The sequence below is a fragment of the Perna viridis genome, chromosome 6 (genome assembly GCF_037379345.1).
Source record: "Perna viridis isolate PV_CMFRI_1.1 ecotype Kerala chromosome 6, ASM3737934v1, whole genome shotgun sequence".
Taxonomy (NCBI): Eukaryota; Metazoa; Mollusca; class Bivalvia; order Mytilida; family Mytilidae; genus Perna; species Perna viridis.
Genome location: NC_142450.1, coordinates 31,889,431 through 31,906,890, shown reverse-complemented (window position 1 = coordinate 31,906,890; position 17,460 = coordinate 31,889,431). Strand labels below are relative to the sequence as shown.

Genomic DNA, 17,460 nt, shown 5'->3' with positions numbered 1-17,460 from the left:
TAGCACCTTTCATATCATAACTTATACGTTATACCAGGGCTTGCCGAAAGAACGCAAATTGACTTTTTTACCGTGCTTAATTTCTTAAAAAATTAAATTCTGGAACGACGTTATGCTGATACAAGAGATTAAAGTCATCACTACAAAAGTTTTTGTTCACGAAAAAAAACAAAAACAAAAAAAAACTCGTATACCGTTATGGTGTACCTAACCGGCATGGGAACCGCATGTCATATTTATTGTATATTTTTTCACCTACCCCGCATGTGACATTAGCTCTTCCAAACAATCACGTTTTGGGCTGTTATATATTATAATTCTACTTATTCTAAAATCTAATGCTAATGGTATTGTCTTTCCGCAGTCTGGAAACCCACAATCACTTTTAGATCTTTATTCTGATAATTTTATCAAGTTCTAAAATAATTGTTTATAGATAAGGGTTGCCGTTTTAAGTGAGTTTTTTTATCACCTCAATCTGATTAATTGCTACATGTAAATAGTGCCAGTTATATACTTGAAAAACTATGTAACATTAAGGTTTCCATCTTGTCTATATGTTACTGTAAAAGAGCAACACTGAATATAGAAAGACTTTTCCCTTTGATTCAAAATACATGTACACGATCAATATACAGTTTTCATCACAGGCCGTACAATGAAAATAAATACGACGTGCTGTGAGGACAGAATATTAGTCTCTTTCTCCGTCGCTCCGAAATTTTTTTAATACAGGCTAATTGTTTTGCTAAGTCTATAAAGAAAGACATAATTTCTTCAAGCGAAGCCGTTATTAGACATATTTGATTTATCAGTAGGACATTTTATATACAATTATCATATTAAAAGTGAAGCATATGATTATCATAGCACGCTCGTAATATATGATAACCATATGATTTCTTATGTGGCACTTTTAGCTGTGTATATTTTAGTGTACTTTATTGTACATTTCCTCATTGTGTATTTTGTTTATACTAGAATCCACATTATGGTTATCCTTTGAATTTTTTTGCCTAGTTTCTACTCTCATTAGATCATTTATTATACATGTTCTTCAGCGGAAACTTTGAAACTACATGAAATTTGATAAATTTAAAATCAAAACAATGTCTTTAAACTGCATACTTAGTTAAAGTTTCTTATATATAAAAAATACGTGTTATCTCTGAGATGAGCCTATATAGTCATTCCATGCTTCCACAAAACTCATCTCCTATAAATGTGTGGATAGTTTCGGATATGTTGCGCAAAAGCAAACAAGTCAGGAATAACGAGAGCTGCTACGATTGAGCATAACAGTACAACACCTGTCATTCCAATATATCTAGATGAAGGTCTCGAGTCATCTGCTGAGGTTAGTGTTCTTTTGAAAGCATTTGTTGCTTTCTTTTCAATCATGATTTCTTTCTTCATTTGTTCAATTTTTTCAGCTAAAGTCTCAGCAGTATACAAAACAGGCAAAGATGCTACAAGGAAAACAAATAAGATAAAAAAAAAAAGAATTGTAGGTTTTTTCTGTTCTTGTGTCAGATCTTTATATAATGTAGTTCATGCATAAGGTTACAGACCACCAATTCAACCAATGAGCATTTGGAACGTATGCAAAAATAGTCCTACGCAGAAATTACCCCTGTTCCTCATAGTGCTGTGAAAAAAAGTTCTCATCTTATTTAAAAAATTTTAACAGTTTCTGAAAGGAAAAACATTTCTGTACATTTTATAGGTGCATTTTGCTTCTTGTGATGTGAAGCCTAATCTCCATAATGATTTTTAAATATACCCCTATCTTGTGAAAACACTGGGATTTCCCGTGCTATTTATAGACCCTTCACTTCCGGTGACCAGTACTGCACTGCAAGTCTGCTAACCCCACATGCCATTCTGAGGATTGTGAGCTGACATGTGTAGAATCATGCTGATATATAGTCCTCTGCAGGTTAAAGTTAAGGTAAAGTCCAGAGAAGCCATTGAATATTGTGAAATGAGCATAGAAGCCTATGGGAAGTGGAATTAGTGGTTTTCAGAATATTTGACCAGTTAGGTTTCTTTTTAGTATTGTTATGATATATCTTATGGAATTGCATAATGATGCTTATTCTACATATGTAAATGATATCTATTATACCGCAACCGTTTTCCTTTGACAAACTATTAAAATGCATTGACAGTAAACTTGTTGATGATTTACCGTCACTGACAGCACTTAAACTCAGACAACTTTCTTACCTTTTTACAAGCATCTCTAAACTATGGGATAAGAATTAGTAAACACACGTCGTATTAAATCAAGTTTGAAAAATTGAAAAGGAGTGCAGTTAAAAAAAGACATATCATAGTATTGACATGAAAATGAGTAAAGAATTTTACACAATATACGAGTCGAAAACAAACGTTGAGCTAAGTCTTGCGTTGACCCTTATAATCAGCTTTATATGCGTATTGTTTTCTAGTCCATTCACTGCTATTGTGTAAAATCTAAAGGAAACTACCAACCAGCAAACTGGGACAAGCAGTCATGGGAAAAGCAAAATCAATATATATTTTTGTAAAGGACTGTACAACAATTACGATAAAGAAGTTACACTACAAGAAAATATAAATTAGCAAAATTCTCAGTCAATTAATAATATTTTAAACATACACAGATTGTGTATGGTGAATCAAGTGAATACTTGTGACGTTTTAATTTTTTTTATCAATGGTGAAACATTTCAAGTTGATCTTACGCATTGAAGAACTTAACTTGTTTTTTTTAATTATTCGGTGTGGATGCAAGACAAAGAGTCCCTCAATCTAAAATCTTACAAGCATTATCTTTGTGGATCGCTCCAAACAACCTTTTCTCAATATAAGTCAATATTCCAGATTAACAAACCATTGTCTCGATGATTTCAATCAAATGGAATATGGAGAGATCCACAAAGGTGGTTGAATTTTGGATTAAGGATCCCCGTGTCTGACTTCAACTCAAAGTATTAAAAACATAATTACTCCATACTTTGTATAGCTTCTTTTTCGTACAATGTTTGTTTATGTTTTTAGTCAGATTTTTACACAAAGATTAACTACATGTAATCGATAAAAATTTTAATACGTCACAAGTATTTACCTGATTATGTAGCGAATTGTGTTCGTTCTGATTCCATTTACTATACTACTACACACTCTATTTATGTTTAAGGTCATTCATTGTCTGAAAATATTGCTTATTTATATTTTCTCAAAGAGTTACATCTTTATCGGTACTGTTGTACAATTCTCTAGACAAAATCATAATTTGTATATTGTTTTTGCTCTATCTGGCCCTTAGTTCATAAAATTTTGTGTTTTTTTTATTCTAAGAGATCGTTCTGTTTGGAATCTTACAATAAAAAATAAAGATATAATATAATTTATGTTTGTGATTTTGAATACTAACGTGAACAAGTATGTGCACTCCTACAGACAATTGGAACACCACTCCATGTCCCATTCGCTTCACAAATTCGGACAGCGTCCCCTGCTTGTTGTTGTGATCCTGGATTACATGTATAGTTTGCTATATTTCCTGTCCTAAGACCAGACAGGGTGTAGGAAGAATTATAGACATCACCGGGGTCATAACATTTAATTTCTGAAATGTAAATCATTTTGATATCAATATTGAGAAAGAGAATTTGCAGAATTGGCATGTTTTTTTTGAACCCCTTTGGTTTTACCTATTTCATAACATAGATATTTTTGCTCAGTTAACCCACTTCTCTTTTCCTAACTTCATTATACACTCCGTAAAATATTTAATGTTACACACATATATTTGGATGTTTTTAATACATTAAACCTATTTATACAAAATCTGTGCAAAATCAAGAGAAATCCTTTTCCCGACAAAATTTCAAATGCTTATATCTCAAAAACAAGCACACTGACCAATCATTTTTTTCTTTTATATTGTTTTAGCATAAAAGATCTTAAGATAGCAAAAACCGTTGAAATCCTTCCTTGTTCTCAAAAAAGGAAAAAAAGGAGCAGCAAATTTCCTGAAATGCAGTATGTGTTGTATTCTAAATTATTGGTGAAGCTTCAACAAAAATGCACTTTGGTGTGCATGACCTATGGTTTATATTACGAAAACCTTAAAGACTAATATGAAACATTAAAATATGCTAATCCGTAGAAGGTTTCCTCTTAAATTTGGTAAAATTTAGTAAAATCAATTCGAAACCAAAACAAATTTCATATCACATTACAGTCAAACATTATAACGAATTGACTGAATTCGAATAAACTTGTAATTAGATGAACAAAAGTAGAATATCAATTGCCCTGTCTTGCTACTATATGCCAATAAGTTTAGTTCAGATTCAACATATGTTGAAATTAATTTTGGTCCTTTATATCTCTTACCACACCCTTGATACTTTAGAGTTAGTCTTTATCTCATATCTAAATTCATTGTAGTGTTCATTTCTTTGTTTAATCGAAGTCCACATTGCAACATGGAAAAATCGACCATGAATCATACTCCACGAAGACTGGGCACAAGAAGAAGTTAATCACACATACACATACAGAGAGGAAACAAGTAATCTTACATACAATTTTTTTTAAATCAGGTTATCGACGTAAGCGTGTTTTAAACGTTTTACTAAATTAAATTACTCTTCGAATGCATGACGAGCAAAACAAAAAGGATATATTTTTAAAAATTAAGATCCAGAGCCTTTTAGATTTCTAAAGCCTGATAGCGCCTGCAATTATCTTACATTGCCGCAGTAAACTAGTCCCAAAGGCATGTCACATATAGATTCAAATGCAGATTGTTAGATCCATTTTATAGGTGCACGTATTTCTAATATGTCAAATGTTTTATTTACGCCAATAAACAAACCCAATAAACAACTTAATATGTTGATTAATTAGGATTGTACATTTGTATTAACAAATTCCAATTAAAAATAGTTTACCTTTAATCTTTTATCAGTAGCTCTTTATTTCTATACATTCAGTCATTGTTCACAGTCGATATATTTATTTTTAGATGCATAATATAGATAGAAATGAAAACCTGTGAGGCCTTGAGATTTCATGCAGGCCCTTGCGGATCCAAATATTTACAAAAAGGGGCAGTGGACCCAATCACGAAATGTACATGAAGAAAGGGGTTCCATGCTATCATTTGCCAATCATTTATTTTTGCAAATTGTTAAATAAAAGGGTATTTTTATTACAGTTTCGGCCTTATATCGAAAACCCGGAGATGACAAATAAAAATAAAATTTTGCTTAGACGATGGCATAAGAATTTCGATAATGTATTTCTCGGGAGTGGTGTCACTCTGTGGTCTGGTGATATTGATTTTTGTAATAATTCCTCTATTGTGTTATTTTGGCTATGTGTAAAGATAACAGAGCTGCATGTTCTGCAGGTGCTCCAGGGCCTAGTGTTCCACCATATACAATTATTGAAATTGCGTTCTAAGACTTTGGTGTTTATGTTAATGTGAGTGTGTCTGGATCTATATACCTAAGCACTTTAGGTGTCTATGCGATATTTTATAGCACTTGAGATATAAAGCTTATATCAACTGAGGAATGTGGATATTTGAGAGGGGCATGTATCTTAACATATATTTCAATTGTCGTGGCGGCTTAAGTTTGACAGACAATTTCGATCTGGAAGTCCATCCTTCGAATTTCGATTTGAAAATATTTAGAAACTAGTTGATTGAAGTTCAATTACGCAGTATGTCGGAGAGTTTGTTTTTTTGTTCATTCACATAGGTGTTCCGTGTAAACCGATATCGAACCTGAATATTACGCAAACTGCTACGATGCATTATAAAACGGGTGTGTGTGTGTGTGTTTTTTTTTTTTTTGTAATGTCCTTTGTAATCAAAACAGTGAATATAAAATAAATCAAAGAGTTCAACATTAACTATTTTCAACAATTAGTTAATGGTTAGATTACCGTACTTTCTTATTTTTTCTGAACAATCTTGGAAATTTCCTCATATATACCAGAACGTTTAACAATAAATAAATGTGTTTACATTTTGTTTTTCCATTCGTTGTACCGTTAATCTAATATTTCTGGACATTAAAAAAGAGTCTGATTAATTTTTTTTCTTTCAACAGTTCAGTGAACTTTAATGAAAGAAAAACAAATCTTAAATATTTTATCTGTGTCAAAGAAACTAGAAGTTGTGGTATGAATAATAGCCATCGTTGTGATGTCATGGAATGGGATAATTTAAGGGTAGGGTGACTGAGTGATTAAGGTGCTGGACTTGAAATCACGAGGTCGACACCGTAGGTTACCAGGTACCTACACTTACCATAGCCCCGAAGTTTAGAGATAGCGTGGAATATCGGGCTTTCCTCCTCCACAATGTTATTTGTTGATTTGTACACGCATGTATATTCACCGAGGTTAAAAAAAATCACCTTTACTTTTACCTTAACCTATTCAAATGACAGTCGGAGAAAAACACGTACAAATCTGCAATTAAAACGTAGTATACTTGAACGAAATCAGCAAAGTCCAATTTAATCAAATATATTTTTAAACGGAAGATTAAAACAAACAACAATACATAACACTGCATAAGTAAAAACTAAACTACATGTAACAATTCAAAATTATGATATTCTAAATTCATAGATCTTCGAAAACCGTTAAATGTATTATACTTAAGAATGACAAGAATTAGCATCAACAACTAAATACCATGAGTACCTGAGCAGACAGGTGGTACACCATCCCAGGTGCCATCAGATTAACAGATGCGAATGAGGTTACCAGCTTCATTTGTGTAACCAGTATCACAAATGTAAGTCACTGCCGATCCTACTGTTAGTTCAGTATAGGTGTATTTAGAGTTGGATACTGAACCTGGGTCATGACATTTCTGTGCTTAAGGATGAAAGGCATCAATTGAAAGCTTATATTTCATAAAAGGATTAATGAATAATGCATTTCTAATCGTTAGAAATAAAAAATGTCTAACCAACTTAATATGTTTGATAATTTCAAGAACAGGAAATATCCATGAAAATAAATCTCCACGAAAAAAGCAATTATTATTATTCTACAGCTTTTAGTGTAAGACTCGAAATTTCAATTCAGAGAAATTAAGGTGATTGCATGTGCATACAAAATTAAGAGGGAAAAATCACAGATGTAGGTAATTCGGTTAATGTTATCAGATGTGACGATGGTGAAACGTTATACCTATACAAATAAGTGCGACGCCATCCCAGATACCTCCACATTGCCTTAATCGCACTAATAATATTAGCAACTAATTTTTTTTCTAAAACAATTGACCACCATATCAATTATCCAATAGTAATGTCCGAATTTTGTCACATATTCATTGGCCCAGTGGCTTTGATCCCTTTTTAGATAAATAAATAAACAACCTGAACATGTTGGTAGATTTCCACCCCACTGTCCATTACTGTCGCACTTCATCTTCAAATTACCATTTAAAACAACATACCCATAATCACATGTGTAATCGACTGCTCCGCCGACATCAAGGGAGGTAATAATATAGAATGCATTGGCAATGATAGAAGGGAATCCACAAGTAATGCCTAATGAATTTCAAATGCATTGTCATGTAGATGGTACAAACTTGTATTTCCAGCTTTATTCATAACCCTAATTAAATTCTTCATATCTTAACATTTTTGATAATATTGAAACACATATTTATCATAACATTCTTATTAAGAAAAAAATCTAATGAAATACACATAAGCTTAAGCAATCATGTGGCCGATATTAGCAACTTGATTTTAGCAAATTGACTGCCATACATTTCAATTATCTGTTTATGCCATTTTAATATATATATATATTTAGTATAAATAATATCTTAAGTGTGAAGTAGACGTCAATAGTGAAAGTCAATGAATTACCACATGTGTAATGTATGTCTCCATCAAAATGACCAAAATGACATGCAAAAGAAAGGCAATCGTCATAAAGTGTAGACTATTGTATCCGGAAAAAGCCAAAGCATAAAACTCTAAGAAGGGAAAAAAGCTATTTGAGGTAAAAATGTAAATGCGTCAGTTTTCAAAGAATATACATAAGCAAACATGTGGTACACCATTCCATGAAGTGCCAGATTGGCAGGTGCGAATGAGGTCACCGGATTCATATGAGTAACCATAATTACAAACATAGACTACTTTTGATCCTACTATATGTCCATAGACGGTGTATATAGCGTATGATACTGCTCCTGGGTCAGGACATTTCTGCACTAATGTGAATGCAGACATGAGTAAATAGTTCTTACTCTATAATAATATAGACCAGCATATAGTGTCAATACTAATTTCAATATATCTTCAAACAGTATATGTCGGTAAAACCCCACCTTTAGCACTTGCCCACTGCCTCTTTTCTTTCGCTGTCGCTTTGAGACAAAACACTCATTTAAAAACATTTACGCGATGGTTTAATGGCTGAGAGGTCATCTAATTGAAATCAATTTTATAAATATACACATTTAACACATACGATGATATAAATACACAAATTTTATCCAACTTCCATACAGGGGAGGTTAAACGAATAGCCGTAATTTTGGCTACGTCTAGGGAAATTGTTGTCACAAGAATTACCGTATTTGTCATATTAGAAAAGAAAAAAATCCTTCCTGGGATAGATTTGTACTCATTTTAACATGGGTTTCGCATTTATATTCTCATTTAACATCTCGCTTTCGCTCGATGTTAAATAATCGAATATAAATGCCGTACCAATGTTAAAATTAGAACAAATCTACCCCTTCCACGAATTATTTTTTAATCAAACGTTTAAACCAATTAAAAGAAGTATGTATGTAATACAAAAGACTGCTCGCAATATTTTATGAATTTAAGATTAAAAATAGTTTACCTGAACATACAGGTGAAACACCATCCCAGGTACCACCAATAATACAGGTGCGAATCATAGTTCCAGCTGTATTAAAGTAGTCCGGATTACAAACATAGGTCGCTTTAGACCCAATCGATAGTCCAGTATAGTTGTATGTAGCGTTGGACACTTGATCAGGTGTAGAACAAGCTTGCTCTAGAAATAAATAAAAAAAAGTGAAATTAGAAATTCCAAAAAGCCCGAATAGCTCACCTTGCATGATTATCTACTTTTAATTTTTAATTTAACATGGAAAACAATTATATATTGTAGTTGTTAATTAGACAAACAATAATTTGAAAGCATCAATAAAAGCAAAACAAATCAAAAATAGGGGAAAAACTTCAATTTCAGAATTTTGCTAAATGTAACGGTTTTGGAGATGTATGCTATTAACTGCTGTATTACCACCATCCTTCACCCACCCCCGTTCTATTTTTAGTAACAGCTGTCATGAATGTCACGAAAATGAAACCAAATATAGTTCTCATCGGGCTAAATGACTTAACGTAGTCAGTATATGGCTTAACTTAACGGCTTTGGTGGTAAATGAAAAAAAAATCCGGCTGTCTAACCCCTAGCTTGTTTGAATGTCGGCGGCCATTTTTTTCGATGGATTAACATCCGAGGCAAAAATTCTGTACAGGATACCACTAAGATAGAATCATGCAAAGAGTAATCAAGGGAACCAAGGTTATAGTGGCAATCAAAAGAACACAATCCAGGGACAAAGACTAGACGTGGAAAACAAAGAACATAAAGCAACTAAAATCTCACATACAAAGTAACAAAAGCAAATGAGCAACTCGGACTCCTCTAAAAGCCGTAAAAACTGGGAGCATGGACCAGGTGCACGGGTAGGGTAAGCGTCCTCTGCTTTTCTAGAAACACCCGCCGAGTTGCTCATAATAAATCAAGTCCGGGATAGACGAAAGAGGAAAGAAAACTATGACACGTTGAATAAATCAGTTTTTATTGCGTAGATGGATACACCGTAACGATCCACGAGTTCATGATGACAACCATAAAACTTTTGTAGTGATGACGTCAATCTTGTAGCAACATAACTCTGCCCCAAAAGCCTATTTGTTAGAATTCTAGCGCGATACAAAATGTCTGGGTAGTCTCGGCAATCTCTGGCATAACGTATGAGTTATATGAACACTCCATACGCAGGTGCTGAAGGGATGTTCCCACAAATGACAGGGAAGTTGACAATTCATAATGAAAATTCATCACGTTTGTCGTAAAGTTTGATCAATAGTTTTCCTTTACCATCAATTTCAAAGTGTGGGTCAAGATATGAGGCTGACCTCACACTGTTTGTAGTATCCTTTATCTCAAGTTCTTTGGGGTAGCTGTGATGTATCAAATCCCCAAAATCAGGATTTTTAAATATAATACGTTATCTATATAGCTGGGATTAAAAGATCTAGCTAAACGATATTCTTTTTTTCTGATCAGATCAGCTATACAGTCAGTCTCATAAAAGTAAAGGAATAGGTCAGCAAGTAGAGGAGCACAATTTGTTCCCATTGGAATGCCGACCATTTGTTGCGTCCACCACACTGAACAAATATGAAAAATTCCAGCATTTTGTAAACAACTTCTTTCGTATATTTGGAAGATGATTTGGAATTATTTCTTACAAAGTAAGGAATCTCTACCAAGAACTACAGATTTGTTACTAGGTGTACCATATTATTTTGGAAAAAAACAACGATGTATGTTTAAAGTCGGGATTTTAACTGAGTATGGGGAATAGAAGTATATACAGTGTGGGAAAATCATAGGTTTTAATTCTATTATATTCTGATAATAGTCTTGAATTGATTGTCTTCAGAGGATCTTTCGAATTTTTCAGGATCCACAATGAATTAATACCACTACGAGAGTAACAAGTGTGTTGCTAGGACTGCAGACGCTCTTTGACAGCTGTGAGTATAGAAGTGAAAAGTTGTGAAAGATGCTTGGTGGTACATTTTGCAGATCCAGCTATGTAACGTTGTTTGTATGGATTATTGTGGAGTTTAGGAATCCAGTACATAGACGGTAAATCACAGTCATCGTTCTTGGTAGAGGGACTAAAAGAGGATAGCACAGATTTATGGTTTTCCACAATCTCTTCTTTGGAGAGTGTGGTAGCATGGTAGGTCTTATCACTTATATTATTTTTTTCGTCAACCTCTGATAATAAACATTGGATGTAAAACGTTTTTCAGAGAAAAGCAATGTTAATTTGGGCTTTGTCTGCTGGTACAACAACATATTTGTCATGTATAATAGACAATATTGTGCTCTATTAGGTTCTTTGAAAACTGATGTAGCATTCGCACTTATTGCCCTACTTAAAACTTTCATTCGTTTCAAAATTAAAGACCTCACGGCCCTTAACCACTCTGACAGAGAATCAATGTCTTCTTGTTCTCATTTTATCCATTTTCTTGTAGAGTCCTCCACGACATCCATAAGAACTTAAAAGTTATAATTCAAATTTATGGAGCGTGGTTCACGGTACTTGGAACATTTAGAAAGGATATTACGCAGAGATTCGTTTTCGATGATGTAGCATTGGTACTCATTGATCTACTTAAAACTTTCATTCGTTTCAAAATTTTATTAAATGTTGTCCAGTAATTCCAGAAGAGATGTCTAGAAAAAATTGTACATGGAGTACGACAGAAGACCCCAAACGAAAGAAGTAGCTAACCTGGCCATAGGTTCATTTAGTTTTCTTTAAATGATCTTATTTTGTTTAGAAATAGGCTCAACATGGATGAACTCTTTTTCATGCCTTTGTACAGTTTTTCCAATGAGAAGTATATGAGCTACCTGAACATGTTGGTAGATACCCTTTCCATTGTCCATTACTGTCGCATGCCATCGTCAAATTACCGCTAGTAGCAACATAACCATAATCACATGTATATAAGACAGATCCACCGACAGCAAGGGAGGTAATTGTGTATGTTGCATTCGCAATGCTTTCTGGAGGAGCACATGTGTTTCCTAAACAATGCAAACATATTGAATTTGAGAAAGGTAAAGCTTGACCCGCTCACGAATAAAAACATAAGTTCATCATCCCACTAAGTTTCGCAGCTGCTTGGTTTGACTTAACTTGAGTTTTTTGTGACGTCATGATATCATAACGTCTGCAGATAATTCAAGTGCCAAAAACCTCCCTTTTGCAACATCTAGCATATTTGTGGGGCAGCAGTACTACTGCATTTATTTTCTACAATTTTTGTGGGAGAAATAAAATAAAATATGCCGGGAGATACCACTGTCAATACAACTGCTTACAATGTTGTACCAATGACGCAATTAAAGAAAATATCTATGTAAAAAAAATTTAAAAAAAAAACAAAAATAAATTGAATAAAATATATACTCAATGAAATGAACATTTACAGAACAAATGGTTATAGGAATATTCATATAAATATTTTTGAAAAGCATTGTTTTGTTCAGTGTAGATAAATCAGTATTTTATATTCACCAGAACAGACAGGTGGCACACCATCCCAGGTACCACCAGATTGACAGGTGCGAACAAGGTTACCAGCTTTATACGAGTAACCATCATCACAGACATAAGTCACTGTAGATCCTACTGTTAGTTCAGTATAGCTGTACGTAGCGTTGGATACTGGTTCTGGATTATGACATTTCTGTGCTAAAGTAATTACAACACAAAATAGTCTATATGGAAGAGCAAAAGTATTTTCTAATCTAAAATACATTAAGTAAATGTCTATTCGACTGACAAGCTGATATGCATAAAGATGAAAATGGAAGATTTGTTTCAAATCCTACATCCAATGAATATGATCATACTTTGAGTGTTAAATTACTTTTGTTCAATCTTGAAGATAAAGTATACCTGAACATACAGGTGGAACTCCATCCCAGGTACCACCAATATTACAGGTGCGAATCATAGTTTCAGCTACATTAAAGTAGTCCAGGTTGCAAATATAGGTCACTTTAGATCCAACTGATAATCCAGTATAATTGTACGCAGCATTAGACACTGCTTCTGGAGTTGGACAGGTTTGTTCTAAGAGTACAACAACGGGAAAATAACAAAGTTTTAAATATAGGACTCTATTCTTGAATATAGGTCAATGATTTGCAGCAAAACAGTTACTAAATGCGGTTAACATTTATTCACCACCCGTAATCAGATTTAATCGAATTGGATATGAGGCAAAGATAAATCAAGAATGATTCAATGGGGAATAGGAGCTTCAGCATTGATGATGTAAAATCGAATCGAAAATTATGTGCACTTTTTCGATGTCTACCCCAGGTTAAATTCAAACATCAAAATAAACTACATGACACGTACACTCGACAATTAATTTTGCGGGCAGTGGGAAATGTGGAGTTAATATAAAGTAGATATGAATTTCAATACTGATAATATTGAATTTGTTTTATAACATCGGAAAACACATAACAATAATTATGACTACTAGTAATTGACACCAAAAGATTCAACAAATGGTATGTACATGTTCACAACTCACCGTAAGGTTATGTTTATTTTAATGTCAATATTTTTAATAATCTTATTACAAAAAATTAGGATCGACTCTGATGGACGTTTTTGCATGCCTAAATATATACTTTTTTTTAGAAATAAGTGAATATTACCTGTACATGTTGGAAGATACCCTTCCCATTGTCCATTCCTGTCGCATTTTCTCGTCAAATTACCGCTAGTAAGAATATAACCATAATCACATCTATATATGACCGATCCACCGACAGAAAGGGAGGTAATTATGTATGCTGCATTAGCAATGGAGTCTGGAGGAGCACAAGTATTTCCTGAGCAATGTAAAATATTTCTAATATGAAGCAGGAAAAAACCGAAATGCTCACAAAAAAAAAAAAACAACAGTTCACAACCCTGCTTAGTCCGACTAAGTATGTTTCATTGTGACATCGGGATATTACGTCCCTAGAATCTCTCTCTAAGACTCTAGGGGCGTGATATTCCGATGTCACAATGAGAAATATAGTAAAAACCTTTTTCCAACAATCAACATATTTGTTGGCAAAAAATATAAGTTCTTTAACAATATTTGGTCTTTTCTACAATTACAGAATAGAAATACAATAAAATTCGCAGAAAGACAAAACTGCTTACGAATTTGTAAAAATAACGCAAATTAAAATAATATCCATATATAAATGTAGAATCAAAATGTATAAATTGGTCAAATATATATATATATATATATATATATATATATATATATATATATATATATATATACAATATATACAAAATGGTAAATATTGAACAGCGAAAGCATTTTCTGCTCATAAAATACATGTAGTAAATGTCTATTTGACTAAAACAACTGAAATGCGTATATGACCTTGAGCTGATATTTTTCATAATGGTGGCGTCGTTATCTATTTGACATATTCACTAAATCTATTCTCCTTTTATAAATGCATGAAAAAGAAAAATTTTGTTTCCAACGAAATCTAAGATGTACATAATAATACTTTGAGTGCTAAATTACTTTTGCCTAATGTAAAAGAATCAGTATACCTAAACATACAGGTGGAACTCCATCCCAGGTACCACCAACAATACAGGTGCGAATCATAGTTCCAGCTATATTAAGGTAATCCGGATTACAAACATAGGTCACTTTAGATCCGACTGATAGTCCAGTATAATTGTACGTTGCATTTAACACTGCTTCTGGAGTTGGACAGTTTATCTCTATAAGTGCAGTTAAGTGAAAATATTTAAGCACAACAATACTCTATTCTTGAAAATTGGTCAGCGATTCGAACCTATACAATGGAAATAATAATTCGAAAATTATTACGTGCTCTTACTCCATGTCTACCCTAGATTAAATTTGAAACGTATATTCGTAACTTATTTTGTGGGTAGTGTGGAATGATAATGTTGAATTTATTTTATAACATTAAGTTACACATTTGATGATTATGAATAATTGGCAAACAAAGATTGAACAAAATGTATGTATTTTAACAAATCACCGAAAGGATATGTTTAGTTTGTTTTTTTTTTCAAATGTTTTCAATGATCTATGTAAAATTAAAATTGGATCTATACTAATGGACTGTACTTCATGGCTTTGAATACTTTTTTCGATAAGAAATTTGTTGAATTTACCCGAACATGTTGGTAGATACCCTTTCCATTGCCCATTACTGTCGCATGTTCTCGTCAAATTACCGCTAGTAAGAACATAACCATAACCACAGGCATATAAGACCGATCCACCGACAGCAAGAGAGGTAATTGTGTATGTGGTATTAGCAATAGCTTCTGGAGGAGTACAAGTATTTCCTTCAAAATGAAAACATATTTTATATGAAGCAGACAAAACCTGACATGCTCAAGAAACCACAAAAGTTCATAACCATTCTTAATTTTCGGAACTGCTTGGTCCGACTAGACATATGTTTTGTTGTGACGTCATGATTTCACAACACATTTACAAAATAAAAACCATAAACCTCTTTACCGACATCCAACCTATTGTTAATTCGATCCTTACATTTTGTTTTGCATTTTTCATATTTTCTACAATATATGTAACGGAAATGAAAAACAATACGCCGGGAGACAGCACTGTAAATAAAACATCTTCCATTGTTGTACCAATGATGTAATTAAAGATAACATCAATGAAACAAAATGTAAAATCAAATAATAAATTTATCATCATATTCTATCAAAATAAATATTTATAGAACCAATGATCAGAAAAAAGCATTTATATAGCCAATAATGATAGACTACATTTATGTTCATATGAAAAGGAAACAAATCTTTAGTAAGGTCAATGTAGATAAAGCAGTGTTTTATATTCACCGGAACAGACAGGTGGTATGCCATCCCAGGTTCCACCAGATTGACAGGTGCGAACAAGGTTACCAGCTTTATACGAGTAACCATCATCACAGACATAAGTCACTGTAGATCCTACTGTTAGTTCAGTATAGCTGTACGTAGCGTTGGATACTGGTTCTGGATTATGACATTTCTGTGCTAATGTAATTACAACACAAAAAAGTTTATATCGAAGAGCGAAAATATTTTCCAATCAGAAAACACATGAAAGAAATGCCTATTTGACTAACAAACCAATACTTATACGGAGCAAAAAGGGAAATTTCGTCTCAGATGACATAATAGATCTGTATAACTATGCATTGAGTGCTAAATTATATTTGTGTAATATAGGAGAAACCTGGTATATGAATATACAAGAGGCATACCATCCAAGATACCACCAACAATACAGATGCAATTCTTATTTTCAGATTCATAAAGGTAGTCGAGGTTACAAAGGTCACGTAAGATGTAATAGTAATCAAGGGAACCAAAGTTATAGAGGTAATCAAAAGATCGCAATCCAGGGACAAAGACTAGACATTGAAAACAGGCATACACAACAAAGAACATAAAGTATCTAAAATCATATATACAAAAACGTAACAAAAGCAAATGAGCAACTCGGACGCAACTAAAAACTGGGAGCATGGAACAGGTGCACCGGTAGGCCGAAGGGTAAGCGTCCTCTGCTTTTCTAGAAACACCCGCCGAGATGCTCATAAAGGTCAAGTATGGGGTATACGAAAAAGGAAAGAAAAACTATGACACGTTGTACAAATCAGTTTTCATGGCGCAGATGGATACACAATATTGATTCACGACTTCATGTTGACGACCACAAAACTTCTGTAGTGATGACTTTATTCTTGTAGCAACATAACCCTGTTCAAGAAGCCTTTTTGTTAGAATTCTAGCCTAATCCAAAAAGTCTCCGTTGTTTCGGCAAGCTCTGGCATAACGTATGATGAGAACACTCCATACGCAGGTGCTGAAGGGATGTTGCCACAGATGAAAGGAAAGTTGACAATTCTGAATGAAAAGTCATCACGTTTGTCGTAAAGTTTGGTCAATAGTTTTCCTTTACCATCGATTTCTAAGTGTAGGTCAAGATATGAGGCTTACTTCAAAGTGTTTGTAGTATCCTTTATCTTTTTTTTTTATTTTATTTTATTTATTTATTTATTTATTTTTTGGTAGATACGATGTATCAAATCCCCAAAATTAGGATTGTTTAACGATAATGCGTTATCTATATAGCGGAAACTGAGATTAAAGGATCTAGCCAAACGATATTCTTTCTTTCGGATCAAATCAGTTATAAAGGCACCTCATAACAGTGAAGGAATAGGTCAGCAATGAGAGGAGCACAATTTGTTCCCATTGGAATGCCGACCGTTTGTTGAAAAACGCGCCCACCACACTGGACAAATATGTTGTCGATTAAAAATTCCAGCATTTTGTAAACATCTTCTTCTGTATATTTGGAAGATGATTTGGAATTATTTCTTACAAATTATGAGGAATTTTTACCAAGAACTATATATTTGTATCTACGAGTACACATGTACCATTATCTTTAGAAAAACTACGATGTATAATGTTTTTAAGTCGGAATTTTAACTGAATATGGGGAA

General features: G+C 33.3%; 1 protein-coding gene across 1 annotated transcript; it reads right to left on the bottom strand.

The window, feature by feature from the left end:
* Nucleotides 1-1,025: 1,025 nt before the first annotated feature.
* Nucleotides 1,026-3,636, bottom strand: LOC148614567 (uncharacterized). Its single transcript, XM_088586189.1, has 2 exons — nt 3,422-3,636; nt 1,026-1,469 (listed from the first exon to the last, which is right to left on the bottom strand). The coding sequence occupies exons 1-2, from the start codon at nt 3,630-3,632 to the stop codon at nt 1,210-1,212; spliced, it is 471 nt and encodes a 156-aa protein (XP_088442315.1). The 5' UTR covers nt 3,633-3,636; the 3' UTR covers nt 1,026-1,209.
* Between the last annotated feature and the right edge of the window lie 13,824 nt (nt 3,637-17,460).

Coding starts and splice junctions, on each gene's coding strand:
- LOC148614567 (XM_088586189.1), bottom strand. CDS start 3,632: ATGATTTACATTTCAGAAATTAAATGTTATGACCCCGGTGATGTCTAT. Junction 1,470..3,421: donor GAGTGCACATACTTGTTCAC/GTTAGTATTCAA, acceptor TTTTCCTTGTAG/CATCTTTGCCTGTTTTGTAT.